At 35.2% G+C, this 19,829-nt stretch overlaps 1 protein-coding gene across 2 annotated transcripts in view; it reads right to left on the minus strand.

The window, feature by feature from the left end:
* Positions 1 to 19,829, minus strand: part of MAN1A2 (mannosidase alpha class 1A member 2) — a 196,081-nt gene that overhangs the window by 104,588 nt on the left and 71,664 nt on the right. For both annotated transcript variants that reach the window (XM_046006715.1, XM_046006706.1), the window contains exon 5: positions 18,983 to 19,063. In XM_046006715.1, the coding sequence (XP_045862671.1) occupies positions 18,983 to 19,063 (81 nt within the window). The remainder of the gene's footprint in view (positions 1 to 18,982; positions 19,064 to 19,829) is intronic.

Genomic DNA, 19,829 nt, shown 5'->3' on the forward strand with positions numbered 1-19,829 from the left:
TGCCTTCGGCTCAGGTCATGATCCCAGGGTTCTGGGATCGAGCCCCACATTCGGGCTCTCCACTCAGCAAGGAGCCTTCTTCCTCCCTCTGTCTGCCTCTCTGCCTACTTGTGATCTCGGTCTCTCTCTGTGTTAAATAAATAAATAAAATCTTTAAAAAAAAAAAAAAGAAAGAAAAAAACAAAAGAAAAATTTTTAGTTCGCATTCCAAGTTTACTTGGAAAGTAATAAATGCTTCACCCCTCAGTCCTAATTACTGTTATTCTGGGTACCAAAACAATAAATTGCCTTAATATCAGTGATTTCCAAACTTTTAAATCATGTACTACCACCAAAATATATATAGCAAAATTTCTAATATTCTTGGAATACCCAGAGAGATCACTTTGGAGACCTTTGACACAGACCCTCCAAACTGAGACCGGGTCATAATATCCAATTAGGAAAAGGAGTATGTTCTCCTATATGCTTCAAGCCTATCTTTTCTCCAGTTGATTCCAAATGATCAGATACTTAAGCTCCCATCTTTTCACTACAGTCAAATGTTTTTGATAATATATTAGATCCTTCAAATAAATAGTTGACGGTCTGGAATGGATCAAAGTTCTACACTGAGGTTACATTGAACAAAGCACCCCAACATTACTGGGGGTTGAAGGTATTAGAAATATGTGCAAGCTGACAAAGAAATATGACATTAAGATGTTTTGGAAGGTTCCTTAAATAAGGAAAAACCTCTTTGCACAACTTTTAATTAGATATTCTCATACATCAACAATTTACCATTCCTTGAATACTTATTCTGACACAAGAGTCTCAATGAAAAATGTAACAATTTAAGGTTAAAGTTTTAATAATTTTCTCATATTCATCTCATTAATTCAGAAAAGCAAATATAAACTGTTCTCTTTATATTAACATTTATATGTTACAAAAGTCAAGTTACATTATATAGTGAACAGCAGTACTGCTTATGTTTACCATGAAGATGAAGGGACTAAAGTCTTACGTAATATTAATATTATGGATTTATTAATCACATATTTCTATATTACATCTTTTCTACATATAAAAACTGATAGTCAAATGGTAAAATGACTTACAAACATAAACATTTTCTAAGTAGAAAGCATTCTCATTTCACTTCTAGGAGTAAATTTCCCAAAGATAGTTTCTAATTTTCACCTTCTTTGCACTATCAGTAACAGATAACGTAATAGTAACCCGTTATAATACACAACACACCTCAACCCTAATATTAATATCACCGAGAACAGTTTCCTTATATAGTGTACTTGTCTTCATTTCTTCACAAATATACAAACTCTTCAATGTTAAATAAACCATTGCCCTACATAACCTATTTTCAGAAACACAGTTTGGAGGCAACAGCAACAGCTAATTTAAAACACATGATTTTTTGGCATGCAACATCCCAAATGTATCAAAGTAAGAAAATAAGTCTCTTTTCCAGTCTTATTTCTCAACCACATGGTTCCTTTGACAACACAAACAGCTTCAGTTTCTTAAATATCTTGTAAATATTTTATGCTAAATCAGTTCCACAATGTGCATGGCTCCTAGCCTTGTCACATCAAATCCTCATTTTCTGACCCTCCCAGAATTGGAAATTGTTACAGTTTACACACACACACACACACACACACACACACACACACACACACACAATGTCTGTCTTTGTCTTTCTCAAACATGGAATAGTACGTGCTCTATTCTGAACTTGCTTCTTTCACTCCATGGTACCTTGGAGATCTTTCCAAATCCACTAAGGTAACAACCTTCTCTTTAGTGGCTGCAGAATTTCTCCTTGTATGGATATAATGTCCCCTATGTGACAGACATATGTCTCCAAACTATGTGACTATATAAGATAAATTCCAAAATGGGAAATGAAGTATCAACACGTGTATTCATCTGTAATTTCGACAGTTAGAGCCAATTTGCCTTCCATGCGTTTTACTAATTTATATTCTTACCTGGAAGTATGAGTAGCCATTTCCCTATTTCTTGTTAACACAAAAGTAAGCAATTTTCATTGCAGCCCATCTCATACAGTCCCCAATTTACAATGGCCCAACCAAATGATGGACACCTTACAATTTTTCAGCTTTACAATGGTGGGAAAGTGATATGCATTCAGTAGAAACCAACTATAAATTTTTATCTTTTCCCAGGCTAGAGAAATGTGGTGGATACTCCCTCATGATACTGGGCATGGGCAGTGAACCACAGGTCCCGGTCAGCCATGGGATCATGAAAGTAAACAACCAATGTACTTCCAACCATTCTGTACCAGACAGCCGTTCTTTCACTTTCAGTATAGGAGTCAATAAACTACAGCAGATACTTAGCACTTTACTATAAAGTGGGCTTTGTGTTATGATTTTGCACAACTGTAGGCTAATGGAAGTGTTCTGATCACATTTCAGGTAGGCTAGGCTAAGCTACACTGCTCAGTAGATTAAGTGTATTAAGTGTGTTTTCAATTTACAATATTTTCAACTTTCGATGGGTTTATCAGGATGTAACCCCATTGTGAGTCAAGGAAGATCTGTAGTTGAAAAAGGAGACTCTGGTGTCATTTTTATTTTCATTTCTTTTATTATAAATGCAGTAGATAACTCAACACTCATTCAAATCTCCTTTCAAGCACACCTTCAAACACTGCAGAGGATGGAAAACTACGTAACATTTCCCTGAGTCCACTCCACCTACAGTTCAACATATGGCAAAGCCACTGCTGAGCATACTTAAATATGCAGCATTTAGAAGGAAGAAGTAAGCGATCTGAGGCAATGGCCTTGCAAGCTTCATGGTGAAGGCATCTGACTCTTCTGTGGTGGCTCTAACTGAAGTTCTGGTGACTGATCCCCATCTTCATAGAGACCATGCAGGCAATAAAGGCAATGGATGAGATATAAGGTATGGCATGCTTGGCATTTCTCCTGACTGTATGGTTCTAAGGTATATAACAAAAAAGTGTTTCATGTCATGGCCCGCCCCAAGAGGTCAGTTAACTATCAGTACCCTGTAATAAACCACTAGGTAAAACAGATTCTGCCAATTTTACTATGATTCCTAATGGATAAGATAATGAGAGCAACTCAATTATTCATGTTTAAGAGGTTCAATTGTATTGAGACTCTATAACATTTCACTTATTCACAGAAAAAACTTTCACGTGTTCAATGTACATTATGTAAAATCTCCCAGTTATTTTTACCAGAAAAAAATGGTAGGCAATGGAACTAAAACTAGTTCTAGATTTAGAAGAATTAATACTGGAAGAACTATTCCTAGATGTGGAAGAATCAGAAGAAATGGGGTTAAACAGATACAATGTGGCAAAATTACAAAGAGCTTTAAAATAAAAATGATGAAACTTAAAGTAACATAACCAAAAACACAGAGAACCACTGTAGATTCTTGAGGAGGGAAGTAATATTAGAATCCATGGGTGCCAGCAAAGTAACAGTCAACAAAACCAAAAGACAACAGACAGAATAGGAGGAGGTATTTGCAAATGACATATCAGATAAAGGCCTAGTACCCAAAATCTATGAAGAATTTATCAACTCAACACCCAAAGAATAATCCAATCAAGAAATGGGCAGAAGACATGAACAGACATTTCTCCAAAGACATCCAAACGGCCAACACACACAGGAAAAGATGCTCAACTTCACTCAGCATCAGGGAAATGCAATCAAAACCACAGTGAGATATCACCTCACACCAGTTAGAATGGCTGAAATCAACCAGTTAGGAAACGACAGATGTTGGTGAGGATGCAGAGAAAGGGGAACCCACCTACACTGTTGGTGGGAATGCAGGCTGGAGCAGCCACTCTGGAAAACAGCACAGAAGTTCCTTAAGAAGTTGAAAATAGACCTACCCTACGACCCAGCAATTGCAGTACTAGGTATTTACCCCAAAGATACAAATGCAGTGATCTGATGGGGCACCTGCACCCCAGTGTTTATAGCAGCAATGTCCACAATAACCAAACTATGGAAAGAGTCCAGATGTCCATCAACAGATGAATGGATAAAGAAGATATGGAGTGTGTGTGTGTGTGTGTGTGAGAGAGAGAGGGAGGGAGGGAGATGGAATATTACACAGCCATCAAAAAGGGGAATCTTGCCATTTGCAGTAATGTGGATACAATGAGAGAGTATTATACTAAGTGAAATAAGTCAATCAGAGGTAAGACAATTATCACATGATCTCACTCCAGTAGAATTTAAGAAACAAAACAGAGGATCAGAAGGGAAGAGAGGAAAAAATAAAACAAGATAAAATCAAAGGAGACAAACCATAAGAGACTCTTAATTACAGGAAACAAACTGAGGGTTGCTGGAGGGCAAGGAGGTGGGTGATGGGCATTAAGGAGGGCATGTGATGTAATGAGCACTGGGTATTATACTAGACTGATAAATCACTGACCTCTATCTCTGAAACCAGTAATACAGTTTATGTTAATTAAGTGAATTTAAATTTTTTATAAAAAGAACTATGGATGCTTTTGGTTGCTTTATTGAATTAAGTTACTAATGTAATACTCCCACAGCCTGTTTTCAACCTAGCAGAGAATGTAGAAGTGAAGAGTTCAGAATGCCCAAATGACTCTCCATCTCACTCAGAGGAGAAGTCCTTTAAGAGGCTATAAATCTTTATAAGCAATGAACCTCCACGACTTCTATGCCTCACTCTCTTTCTTTCCCTTCCAATAAGTACTTCAGCCCTACTAATTGTTTTAGTTGTTTTCTAAGAATGTCAGTTATGCTTTTGTGCTTTGCTTCAGTGGCTTTTCGTCTGCTGTTCCTTTCAACTAAATGCTCTTAGAAAAAGGCTCTCTCTTCTCCTTCAGGAGAAGCCATTCTCATGGCCCTCTCTTATCTCCTTCAGGTCCCTATACAAATGTAAACCTTACACATACTCCCTGACCATCTTATTTGAAATTAAAGCCTCTTTATCCCCTGCCATACTCTACTTCTCTCCTTACCACTTCTCAGTAACAGTACATGTGCGTGTATGTGGGCTCTCACATATCTACTCCGTTCATTGCCTGCTGAATGCCTGAGATTTATAATATACAAGTAACTGTCTTATTTCTCTTCCACACCAACTTCATATCCCCAAAATACTTGACATTAACATGCAAAGGTTTTAAGACTTTTAAGATATTCTACAGAAAGGCTGGGATGATGACAATGATGATAATGACACAATTATATTAACTGATTTAATTCTCACAACAACCCAATGAGATAAATACCATTACTCCCATTTTACAGAGTAGGAAACTGAGGTTTAACACAAGTAAGTTACTTTGCCCAAGGTCACATAACCAGTCAATGGTAAGCCTGAATTTAATCCTAGACAGTCTAGCTCCACAGTCCATGTTCTTGGTTGACAATTTCACTAATTAAAGACAGAGATTACTGACATCTTGATATAGACACAAATGTAGACAAAAACATTCCTACACCTCGCATTATTTAATCTTACTTTTTGTAGTCAACAATTAAATTCCTCAAGATATTTGACTAATTCACTGCACATCTCTTTGTCCTGTATCTTACATCCCCCCTTTTGAATGACAGTTTGGCTAATATAAAAATCTGAGTTGGCAGTTATTTTATCTTAGCAATCTAAAGATAGCATTCCAGCATCTTCCGGTGTCTATTGCCACTGGACACTCTGCTGTCAGCTGTCATCCTTCTGTAACTAATCAGCCCTTTCTCTTTAGAAGCTTTAATATTTCCTCCTTATTCTTGATATCTTTTCAAATATTGATTCTCTATCATTTATTCCATTAAACTCGTCTAACACTTCTAAACATTCTTTGAAACCTCTCATTATTTTATATCTCTCAACTCTTTTTCTTTATTTCTCTTTTTGACTCTCTACATTGCATTCTGGATGAATTTTCATCATCACCATGAACATCCTTAAAGGCTAGACAGGTGTTCATCAGGAACAAGTAAAGGTTACTACAAAACTGCAGGTTAACATATTTGCACACACCTCTCCCTCAAAATGAGCCTGCAAACAGTATCTAAACTCATAATGAAATCTAAGATTTATTCTATTTACAAACTAACAAGTTAGCATACTACATTTTCATGAATATCCGTAGAGTCATAAGTATCTCTGACTAGTGGGTCAGAGACCAGAGGACTATTTTATTCATGGCAAAGTATCAGCCAAAGATTTGAGTTAATCTACACTGCCTATACTTGCCCCACCTAAATCTCAGGAGAGATGATTCAAGAGTCCGTGGTGGATTCCTGCACACATGGTGGGTTGTGTTGCAGAAAAAGAACATTGAGCTTAGAGAATCTCTTTTACAGTAAGTGAAAGCAAGCCCATTTGATAACCTTAATTCATCCCTCCAAGTATAACCCTAGCGACCTAGGTAAAGAGCAGTCAAGGCCTTGTACCCTTGGTATTCCTGGCAGAAGTGTGCAGGGACACAGGCACTATGGTGTTCTGCTTTCCTAACCCTTCACATCAGCAGCAGCACTGCCTTCCTGTAGCTGCAGCTGAATCCACTTTTTTCTGATGCTAGCAGAACCAGCTTCATGACCCTCAGCCTCCCTGGAAAGACAGCAGCAAGAGCACCAACTTGCCAGCACACTTTCATCAGAGGTCTGAATTTCAGCACTGCTTAGCCCTTTCTCTTACAGTTTCTAACATTTAATCAATAAAAACTCTTCCCCATGTTCCCTCAACCGTGGTTGCTTCCTGTAGGACGCACCTCTATGATACTTCAGAATATTCTTTTCAATCTAGCACTTACCTACACGACTTTGTGCCTAGTTAATAATCTGCATATTAAATTATCTCTGTTCAAATATTGGCATGGTTTGTCTCTTAACTGGATCCTGATGGATTAAAAAAAGCCATATTTTGTTACATATTTAAAAAGAAGGAAAATAAAAATAAGGAAAATGAAAATTTCTAAAATCATACACAGTTCCTATATTCTTTTTTTTTAAACACAGTTCCTATATTCTGAGGAAATAGTATTATATTTCCATCCTTCTTGCTCTAAGAACATATAATTGCTAAGTAGATTTTTATTCTGTCTTTTTCTGCTACTAACATAATAACATAAGTATATTTGCAATTTTCACAAAACTGTCCAATTTATTGTATCCATTTCCTCTCCTCCCACTCACTCCTCATCCTATTCCAACATGGCTTCTGTCCTCCTCATTTCATTGAACTGCATCTTGCTAATGATTAGTCACACACTTGAGCCCAGATCATTACTGACCAGTTCCTTCTTAAAATACTTCCTTCCCTTGTGTTCAGCAACCCCACAATCTCCCTACCTCCTTCACTGACTCATCCTTCTTATATCTGACCTTTAATGCTGTGTTCCTCCAGGCTTGATTCCTACCTCTTCCTATCTTCCTATCCTAAATTGTCTCCCTGAGCAACTTCACATTGCTTGCTTTCAATCATCAGGTACACGGCAGCTGACTCCCACATTTACATTTCTCATCAAGACTTCTCCAGTAAGCACCAGCTCCGTTACATCTGTTTACTACCTACTTCCACATAAATATAGCAAAATTCCCTCAAACTCAAAATACTTCTAATGAATTGATGATCTTCCACTCCCAATTCAATGTTCTTAAAGTGCTCAATTTCTAATACTGTCCCGCCATTACCAAAACTCTGAAACTGGAGACGGGATCAAGTCCTCCTTCTGCATCATAACCCCTTACAAAGTATCACCCAATCCTTTGGAATTTACCTCCCAAATCTCCTGAAATCCTTTAATCTCTCATTTCTACAACCATCTGCATCCAAGCTGCCATTTTTCTTGCCCCAAATACTGCAATGGCTAACTAACTAGATGAACAGAATATATACACACACACGCAAGCGGGCACACACACCCTCCACGCTACAACCATAGGTCTATAATTTGCTTTTGTCATTGAATATATCAAGCATATTTTTCCTAGATAAAATATATCAAACTTGGGTCCACAGTTGTATAAGTGAAAGATGAATTAATTTATTCAAACATTCCACTCTAGATAATATTCAGGTCTTCTCAAACATTGTCTACTAAAAACACTATTGCAAAAAAATATCTTTCTAAATATTTCTTAAGTATCCACGTTGTTACTTTTAGATAATATATCCCTAGAGGCAGGTTACTGGGTCAAAGATAATTTTACATATTAAATGTTTTCTTGACACCACCAAATTATTTTCCAAAAGGTTGTCTCATTTGTATTCCCTCCAACAGCTTATCACACATTTGTTAAAATTTAAACTACATATTTAATTACATCCTATTTAAAGTGAATGCACTTTATTGTATGTAAATTAGCCTAAGCAGAGTTGCTTAAAATAACCTTTGAGCTGGGTCTTGAAGTTCTTTATCAGACAGAGAATGTGAAAGGGTCTATTTTAGGCAGAAAATTATGGTAGAGGTCTATAAACATACAGGAAATAAAACAATGTGGTCTAAATACAGTTTCATGTATGCAGAATTTTGAGCTTCTCCTCTGTGGATCCCTCCTATACTGGATTTCACTTCTAATTTCTAGCTTCTGTGTTAGCTCCAAACTCTGTCTTCTGATCTGACAAACCAACAATCATAACTATAATTAACAACTATGACTGGTATTGGCTATAACTTTAAACACTTAAGAATGTGTATAGATGTAGCAATGAACTCACACATTTAATAGGAAAATGCTGGAGACATTTAAAATTGTTATTTTAAATATATTTATATTTATATTTAATATTTATATTTATATTTAATTTTTTTAAATTTAATTTTTTATTAAATTTATTTTATTAAATTTAATAAATTTATAATTAATTTATATATATTACATATAATATATATAAGTTATATATAATATATATAATAAATTATATATATAATAAATATATATATAAATTTATAATTAATTTATATATATTATATATAAATTATATATATAATTTATATATATAAAAAATAAATAAAATTAAATTTTATTAGATTTAATATAAATTAAATTTAAATTTAATTTAATTAATATTTAATATATATTATATATAAAATAAATAAATATATTTAATATTTAATAAATAAATTTAAACATAAAAATGTTAAAAAACATTTAAAAATGTTATGAAGGGTACCTGGGTAGCTCAGTCGTTAAGTGTCTGCCTGCAGCTCAGGTCAGGATTCTGGGGTCCTGGGAAAGAGAGTCCAACATTCCAGCTCCCTGCTCAGTAGGGAGCCTGCATCTCCCCTTCCCACTCCCTGTGCTTGTGTTCCCTCTCTCGCTGTGTCTCTCTCTGTCAAGTTAATAAAATTGTAAACAAATATGTATATGTGTGTGTGTGTATTATATATATATGCAATATATATATATATATATATATATATAAATAAATAAAAAGGTTATCTGAGTCAGTAAAGCAGTAAAGCTTCTTCTGCCCAATTACCAGCACACCTCTAGAGAATGAAGAGGTCGAACTGTCAATGGAAATAATGGAAATAGCAGCAATTTATGGAGCAGCATCAGGTTTTCCAAAAATAAAATAAAAATTAGTGCAGTAATAAGGGCAATAATAACTGATATTTAAACCAGGAAATATCTGGGTCAAAAAGACTATTCTATTTGTCTTAGAAAATATACCTGAACTTATTCAGAAAAAATCTACAGGCAACAGAGTACATTTGTGTTTAGTAAAGAAAGATTTTGTTGTTGTTGCTTTTACTTTTTTTTATTATCTGTAAAACATGTATTAAATTCCACATAACCATTTCTCTATTTTATCTGACAGATTTCAGATGCAGTTATCCTCACAAATTATGTTATTATCTTACTAAGAAAGGGATATCACTTTGGTAACCATTTAAAAAAATTAGACAATCCTGTAACAGAAATGCCATATATTAGAGGCTAACATCAAGTCAACATAATAAATCATCAGGATTTTTTTAACTTGTGAATATTTAATATAAATAGCCTTGTTCTGAGAAAATAAAATGATAAAGTTTCACATTTATTATATTAATAAATCAATAGGCAAGAGGAACACTTTGTTAGGATGGCATGAAACCCTCATTTGGTTTCCTGTACCAGAAAACAGAATGCATGTAAAATGTTCTTTATTCTATCTACATACTACCTTAATATAAAAAAGGCACTCTGCCAAGTTATAAATAAAGAGTTAATTTCCTGGCTTATGCTGAGATGTAGAAATTTACTGTATATCCTGTATTATAATAATGTCATATTCAAATTTTTTCCCATGTTTAATTTATTTTTAGCAGATCTGAGATTTATTATTGGTTTCCCAGAATAGATATGGATCACATATTTCAACATAAAATGATAAAAAAGAAAAATAAAAAAGGTCAGCAAAATTCTACTGTATGAGAAAGTCAGAAAAGTAAAAGATGTTCTATCTATCTATTTATTTATTTATTTATTTGACAGAGAGAAATCACAAGAGAGGCAGGCAGAGAGAGAGGAAGGGAAGCAGGCTCCCCGCTGAGCAGAGAGCCCGATGTGGGACTCGATCCCAGGACCCTGAGATCATGACCTGAGCCGAAGGCAGCGGCTTAACCCGCTGAGCCACCCAGGCGCCCCAAAGATGTTCTCTTTATACTTCTTACCTGAGTAGACTAAATTCTAAGAAATTAATTTATGATGTCTATTTTTAAATAAGTTAAAGGAAAATGAAATGACGAAACCAGAGAGTGAGACAAACCATTAAGAGATTCTTAATCAGAGGAAACAAACTGAGGGTTGCTGGAGGGGAGAGGATGAAGGGATGGGGTAACTGGATGATGGACATCGGGGAAGGTAGGCCTTGTAATGAGCACTGGGTATTATGTAAGACTGATGAATCACATCTGTACCCCTGAAACAAGTAATACATTATACGTTAATTAACTGAATTTAAATTTAAAAATAAATAAATAAAAGGATTCCCCACCCATCAGAAACACAGAGTATTTACCACATTGGATAAAGTCAAAAGAGGAAGAAAGGTAAAGTAGTATCTGTTGAGTCAGGTACTGTGTTAGCCACTTTCACATAACTTGATCCTTACAACTCTCAAGTGAACTCTCATATTTTCATAGAGGAAGAAACTTATAGAGATATATTGCTTGCCAAATATCATTATGAAAAGGAGGCAGAGTAGGAACCCAAGCCTCTAAACTCCAAAGCATATGTGCTTCCCTCCACTTCAAAATGTTTATTCTTGAAGTATGATGCATAAGAACAGCAAAAGAAATACTGGTGACATTATATACTTTTTCAACATTTTAATATTTTCCTAAGACAGTAACAACCAAAATTTCAATATTTTGTTTCCAACTTCAGATAGGGAGTCTAATGTGAAACAACCAAGGTCGACACATCTCTTTCATAAGCTGTTCATAATTAATTTTGAATCATATGCCTTTTGGTATGAAAACTAATCAAGTTTGTCAATACACCCAAAAAACTTAGTACTTCCTCTACATAGCTAGATAGGCATGAAAGTAGGAAAAAAAAATAAATGCTTTCCTTTCTCAAGGACATCTTATAATGTCTAAACTGGAAATAAATCTGAAACTGTAGGCATCAAAACAGTTCCATTTCCTTCCTCCTTTCATTATTTAATATTTCAATCCAGAAGCTCCTAAAGTCAGGGGTCTGTGCCCAGACAATATGGCGAGGGTGGGCAGCACTGTCTGGAGAGGGCCTAAGACCAACATGAGGAACGTGAAGCCAGCCGGGCAAAGGGGACTAAAATCCCAGAGGGGTCCATGTGAGGAAGATGCACTGAACAAGGCTGCACCTTGGTGAGGGCAGGAAAGTGATTTCATAGAGTAGGAGGAATAGTAGTGAGTAGATTTCACACTGCCACAAAAGAGAAATATGAAAAGGCAGAAAGCCAGAATAAACCTTATGGTGTTGGGCTGAAATCAGAGCTATTAGTGTGAATTCATGGCTGCCAATATTTAGAGATAAATTAGAAAAGAGTATGGACATAAAGGTTAGGAAGCATGGAGTAACAACAGTCCATATCTGGGGGGAGGCAAGGTGGAAATAGACCCTCTCCAAGGAGCAGGCACACAGAAAATGCCTGAAGTGGAAGGAAGAGCCAAATGTCAACAAAAACTTGCCTGCCAGGTGCACTCTAATTACAAGGTGATGTTAGAGGAATTTGAAACTAGTGGTACATTGTGGGTAATCTCAGCAGTGAAAAACCAAAAGCTGGCTCAACTCCAGACTAAACTGACTGAAGCCCTGACACAAACAGCACAGGCATAAACAGTATCAACCTCAGTCTTTACTGTCCCATACTTGATATTTGGCATTCCGTCAAAAATTATGAAATATCCTTTGGATTTTGTATTACCTGTATGTTTTATAATGGATTTTGCAAAATGTCTCAGGAGAATAAAATTGGATTTGTTAAAAAAAAAAAAATCCACTTCCTAGAGAAAAAGCAAGTGGCAAACCAAGCTCGGTGAGATTAAAACAATCTGAGATTTTAAAATGATTTTGATTAACATGGTAAAAGACCTCGTTAGTGGATAAAGTGGAAAACATGAAGACAATGAAAAATTGTAGCAGAAAAATAGGAATTATTAAAAGTCAAATGAATACTAGAAATAATTTTTCAGAAATCAAAGAAACTGAGATAGCAAAAGTCTTCAACAGGCTTAATTAAAAGTAGATTCAATGGAACTGACAAAAAAAAAAAAATCAGTGAACTCAAAGACAGGTCTAAAAAATTATCCAAACTGAAACACAAGGAATAAAAAGTGTGGGTGGGATAAAAAAGAATAGTGAATTTAAGAGCTAAGAGAGAATTTCCAACAATCTAATGTATGTGTGATTGGAATTCCAGAAGAAGAGGCAGAAAAAATATTTTAAAAGATAGTAACAACTTTTCAAATATAAAGCTACCAAACCATACACCTAAGAAGCTCAGAGAACCTCAAGCAAGATAAATAAGTCCTACTCACCCCTCCAAACACAAAAAAGTAAAACCACTGAGATTCCTCATATGAAATAAAATATGAACCGATTATCTTAAAGACAGCCAAAGGAGGGGGGAAAGACACATTACATCTAGAGGAATGAAGAATTAAAGCACACTTCTCAAACTATGCAAAACTTAAGCTAATGCAGTAACCTCTTTAAAGTGTTTAAAGGGGGACACCCAGGTGGCTCAGTCGGTTAAGCTGCTGCCTTCCACTCAGGCCATGATCCCAGGGTCCTGGGATCGAGTCCCACATAATGGCTCCTTGCCCTGCAAGGAGCCTGCTTCTCTGCCTCTGCCTGCCACTCTGCCTTCTTATGTGTGAGCGCGCGCTCTCTCTCTCTCTCTAACAAATAAAGAAACAAATAATCTTTAAAAAAAAAAATAAAAATAAAGTGTTAAAAGGAAAAATACAAAGAAATTATCTTTCAAAACTGAAGAAGGAAGTTTCAGGCCAAAGGAAACTTAGAGAATCTACAACCAGGAGACCTGCGAAGTTAAAGGGAGCTCTTCACACAAAAGGAATACATACCAGATAGAAGCTTAAATGAACAGAGAAATGAAGACCAACAAAAATGACTGAAAGATAAAAAGGCATATTTTTTTCTTATTTTGAATAGCTCCAAATAACCGACCACCTAAAGCAAAAATAGCTAGTAGCAATGCCCTATGGACCTGTAACATAAGAAAGGTACAGTAACATAAAACAGCACAAAAGAAGACTGATAAGAATTAAGAATATACAGTTGTAAAGTTTTCACAGTACAAGCAAAGCAGCGTTAATAGTGACTCACGGTAGAACCAGGATGAATTAAGATACAAAGTAAACAAAGTTTACAAAGTTTACAAAGTAAACAAAAAGAGCAACCACTAAAAAAAAAAAAAAGAAATATTGAGAACAAATAATAAGTCTGTCATGGAGATAAAACAATCACAAAAATAATATAAAATTAGGCAGGAGAAAAGGAGTAATGAGTAACAGGACAAATAGAAAATAGCTAACAATGTGGTAGATTTAATGCAACTCTATCAATAGCTTTACTGAATGTAAAAGGTCTAAACACACAAATTAAAAACAGATTATCAAGCTTTCTTCAGGAAATCCAACTTTAAATATAAAAACATACAGGTTAAAAGATATACCATACAAACACTACATAAAAGAAAGCCAGAGTGATTATGTCAGTATCACACAAACTAGATTTAAGACCAGAGAATGTGAGGGCACCCAGGTGGCTCATTGGTTAAGTGTCTGACTTCAGTTAAGCATCTGCCTTTGGCTCAGGTCATGATCTCAGAATCATGGGATTGAGCCCTGTGTCCGGCTCCCTGCTCAGCAGGGAGGGGAGTTGGCTTCTCCCTCTCCCTCTGCCTCTCCCCTCTTGTGCACTTGTGCAGGCACGCATGCTTACTCTGTCTCTCTCACTCTCTCAAATTTAAAAAAAAGAAAAAAAAAAGAACAAAGAATGTGGACCAAGGATAGAGAAAAACTGTAAAAAACAATAAAAGGATCAGCTAAGAAGACCTAACAATCCTAAGTGTACACATACCTAAGAATAGGCCTCGAAAATACATACAGACTCCTCACCTAGTATTTGACAGACCAAACACACAAAATTAGTAAAATTACAGAAGATCTGAGCAAACACAATTATCTACTTTGACTTAATTGATATTTTAACAAAACCACAGCAGAATACAAGTTCTTTTCAAGCACACATTCTTTTTAAAATAGATCATAAAACAAACCTCAACAGTTCAGTAGAACTGTTCTCTAATCACTGCCTACCAAAAACTTAAAACTAGAAATAACAGAAAAATCTGTGAAATATTTGAAAATTTAAAAATGTATTTCTGGAATACCTGGGTGGCTCAAGTTGGTTAAACATCCAACTCCTGATTTCATCTCAAGTCTTAATCTCGGGATTGTGAGTTCAAGTCCCATACTGGGTGTGAAGGCTACTTAAAAATACATACATAATACATATACTTCAAAATAACTCAGGAATCAAAGAGAAAGAAAAAAATCAGAAAATATTTTGAACTAAAGGAAAATGAAAATATATCAAAATTCATAGGATGTAGCAAAAGAAGGCCCAAGAAGCAACTTTATGACACTGTTCTTTTTTAAAAGAAAGGTGTCATACTGATGACCTAAGCTCCAAACCTAAGAAACTAGAATAGAAAAAAAGGAACAAACAGAAGGAAGTAAATAAGTATAAAAGGAGAAATGAAATTGAATGCACAAAAATAGAGAGAAATCAATAAAACCAAAAACAAGTTATCTGAAAAAACCAAAAATAGCAATACACCTGTATCCAGACTGACAAAAAAAGAGAAAATGAAATAGGGCACATTACTAATGATCCTACAGATATGAAAACAATAAACCTTTATGTCAACAGTTTACACAACCTAGAAAAACAGGAAAATCCCTAGAAATACACAAGCTACAAAAACTACAAAATCCACTCAAAAGGACATAAGCTGAACAGTGCTCTATCTACCAAAGAAATTAAACAGTTTTAAAACTTAGTTGAAAAAACAGAAACAAAAAGTTCCACAACAACATGACTTTAGAAGGGTATTCTACCAAACAATTAAAGAAGAAATAATACCAATTATACAAAAACTTTTCCAGTAAAAGGGAAAAAAAAAAAGAAGAAACACTTCCAACTCATGAAGTCAGCATTACTCTTATATAAAACACAGGTGAAGACATTAAAACTACATATAGATCGATATGCCACATGAATATAAATGCAAAAAAATTCTCAACAATGTATTATCAAATCAATCCTAGCAGCAATATAAAAAGGATAATACCCCATGATTAAGTGGGAGTCAAGTTCTTCCTGAAAATGCAAGGTTGGTTTGACATTCAAAAATCAACCAATATAGGGGCGCCTGGGTGGCTCAGTGGGTTAAGCCGCTGCCTTCGGCTCAGGTCATGATCTCAGGGTCCTGGGATCGAGTCCCGTGTCGGGCTCTCTGCTCGGCAGGGAGTCTGCTTCCCTCTCTCTCTCTCTGCCTGCCTCTCTATCTACTTGTGATCTCTCTCTGTCAAACAAATAAATAAAATCTTTAAAAAAAAAAAAAAATCAACCAATATAATCTGCAAATCCACAGAGAAAGAAAAAACATCATATATAATCTTATTAAATACAACAAAAACATCTGACAAAATTCAACATCCATCCACAATAAATAAAATCTCAGCAAACTAGGAATGGAAAGGGACTTCTTCAAGAGGGTAAAGGGCATCTACAAAAAACCTACAGCTTAACAGGGTGCCTGGGTAGGTCAGTGGGTTAAGCTTCAGACTCTTGATTTCAGCTCAGGTCATGATGTCAGGGTGGTGAGAGTGAGCCCTGCATCAGCCTCATGCTGGGCGTGGAGCCTCCTTAAGATTCTCTCTCCCTTTCCCCTCACCACCCAACTCCTACCTATCCTGTGCACACACACACAGGCATGTTCTGTCTAAAAGGAAAAAAAAAAAAAAAAAAGAACAAAAAAGCCTATGACTAACACTTACATGTAATGGTGAAAGACTAAATGTTTTCCTATTAGATCAGGAAACATATAAGGATGTAAGGCAAGACAAAGTGATAAAAGAACGACACATAGGGGGCACCGGAGGTGGCTCATTTGTTAAGCATCTGTCTTCAGCTCAGGTCATGATCCCAGACTCCTGGGGTCCAGCCGTATCGGGCTCCCCACTTAGTGGGAAGCCTGCTTCTCCCTCTCCCACTCCCCCTGCTTATATTCCCCTCTCTCTCGGTCTCTCTCTTTCCGTCAAATAAATAAAAATCTTTAACCGGAAAAAAAAAAAAAAACCTACATAAATAAAATTGTTCTCCATACAGAGAAATGAAACTATTCACTGATGACATGATCATTTACAAAAGAAAATCTCAAAGAATCTATTAAAACCTATTTAAAAGCAACTAGAGGGGCGCCTGGGTGGCTCAGTGGGGTAAGCCTCTGCCTTTGGCTCAGGTCATGATCTCAGGGTCCTGGGATCCAGCCCCACATAGGGCTCTCTGCTCAGCAGGGAGTCTGCTTCCCCCCCTCTCTCTCTGCCTGGCTCTGTGCCTACTTGTGATCTCTCTCTGTATCAAATAAATAAATAAAATTTTTTTAAAAAAAGTAAAAGCAACTAGAATTAGTGAATTTAGAAAAATCTCAGAGTACAGGTCAATATAAAAATCAACTGCATATTGCATAATGTGAACGCTGCTCTTAATATCACTGAAATGTATTGGTAAATGAAAAATTTTGTTATGTACATTTTATAATAGTTTTTAAAATGACAGCATCAAGAAGTTATTCAGTAATAAACAAGATGTACTAAGCCAGCTGAAAATTTAAGTCTTTATTTAAACTTTCTTTTAAATCAATTGTATTTATATATACTAGCAATAAACAACTAGAAATTGAAATAAAAAAATGTGACTTGTAATGGGACCAGGAAGTATAAAATATGTATAAATCTACCAAAATATGTAAAATATCTGTATGCTAAAACTAGAAACGCCAAGGAAGAAAATGAAAGAACTAAGTAAATGGGTAGGTATGTCATGTTCATGGTTTGGAATGGTCCATATTTGTTAAGAAACCAATCTTATCTAAAGTCATCTATGGATCCCAGGTAATCCCAATCAAAATCCCAGTAGAATATTCTGTAGAGATCAACAAACTGATTCTAAAATAGAAAATAAAGTAAATGGAATAGCCAAGACAATTTTGAAAAGGAACAAAGTTAGAAGACTCATACAACCTGATTTCAAGACTTTCCACAAAACCACAATAATGAATAGAGTGTGTAGTTCACTCTGTTTAGAGTGTAGTTCACTCACACAGTGTGGCAAAAGGACAGACACAAACAGCAAGGTTAGAGGTCGACTAACACATATATGGTCAAGTGATTTCAACAAAAGTGCTAAGTCAGTTAAACAGAGAAAAGGAGAGGCTTTTCAACAAATGTTGTTAGAATTTTTTAATACCCAGAAGGAAAGAAAGCAAGCTTAACCTATACCTCACAGCATATATAGAATATAACTCAAAATGAATTACAGACTTAAAATAAAAGTAAACCTTCATATTTTAGAAGAAAACATAAAAGAACATTTTTGTGACCTTGAATTAGGCAAACATTTCCTAAATACCAACAACAAAGAAACCCATCTTTACAACACAGAAAACAAAAAATGAATTTTCTTAAGTTTACAAAGAGCTCTTACAATTATTTAGACCAACGAACCAGTCAAATATAGAAATTCCGCAGGAAACGAACAGAAATGACTTATAACCTCTTCCTTTAGTTTCTCTTTCTCCCACTCTCCAAATCCATCCTTTAAACCCACCTGAGCAGTAAAAAGGAATTTTCCACGCCCGCTTCCCCACCACAGCAGGTCTCAAATCAATCAATTGTATTACATACACTAAGACTTCCAGAAAGGAGAATTCAGAGTTGTTGCTGTGTTCTTTTTTTTTAAATTTGTAGCAAAAAAAATCTCATCTGATTTCCAAACAGGCAGTTTTCATAATTAATTTTTGGTCTTAGGAGGATCCATATTAATTCTTCCTGATTCATTCCTAATTCTGAATTTATTAATCACCCCCCACCTTGTTTCGACTATGTAATTAATCGCAGTGGCAAAATCCTGGAGGACAGCTCCTGCAAAGGAGAAGTGGTGTATACAGATAGAATCTGTGATGAATTTATGTTTTACTAAAATACTCAAAATGGAAAAATCATTATTCCTAAGGACAGTTCTACCTGAAGCATCCAGTTCTCTCAGCAAATCTTTACAAGAGTTCCATTATTAGACAATTAAGAAAAACAATATGCTGTTAGGGAAATCCTTCATTTTATTAAAGTCCATTCAGAGCCCCTTCCCCCCAAACAAAGTGTTTCACTTGAGTGGCTCACCTCTTCTCCTGAAAGGTAATAAGCTGCAAGCAGGCCTCCAATAAACCGAATGTTGACTTCAAACACAGACACCTCTGAATTCTGTGAAGACATGTTGAAAATATTCACATATACATAAAACTTCCGAATTTTCGAAATATCTTCAGTACTTCCTACGTTTCTCACAAAAACCCTGCAAAGATGTTTTTTCCATTTTCTACACCTTCATTTCTCATGCAATTGCAATCTCATTCACCATTTATTAATGTTACTGAAACTCCTCTATAATGCCACCACAGGTTCCTACTGGCCAAAATCATTTTTATGCATATTACCTATCATTGTGAAATTATCAATATATTTGATGCTCTTCATGAAACCCTCCACTTCTTGAATTCTGGAACAGCAGTCTCTCTGTTGGGTCCATTTTCTTCTGTTCTAGTTACTACAGCATACTGTCCCATTTTTACTTATATTTCTCATGAATTTTAAAAAATTTTCCTCATACATATAAAAACTTAATAAATGTTAAAAGAGGGACCAAAAATGATAGGATGATGGATTTACTCAATTAATAATGTTGAGAAAACGGACTCCTAGGTTAGAAATTAATTTGGATACTTATTTCAGATATCTCTTTCTCTCAAAATGAAATCCAAATAATTTAGAAATACATGCAGAGAAAATTACAATTAAAAAGTAGAAGAAAATGTTGATAACATATATAAATTTCCTTGACAAAACAGGTACTTTATAATCATAAAATCAACTATACTGACAACAAATGATGATAGAAAGACTTGAATTTCCCCAAAATGAGAATTACATATAAGGAAAAATAATTATGAACAAAATTAAAAGGCAAACA

Source organism: Meles meles, chromosome 1 (assembly GCF_922984935.1).
Source record: "Meles meles chromosome 1, mMelMel3.1 paternal haplotype, whole genome shotgun sequence".
Taxonomy (NCBI): Eukaryota; Metazoa; Chordata; class Mammalia; order Carnivora; family Mustelidae; genus Meles; species Meles meles.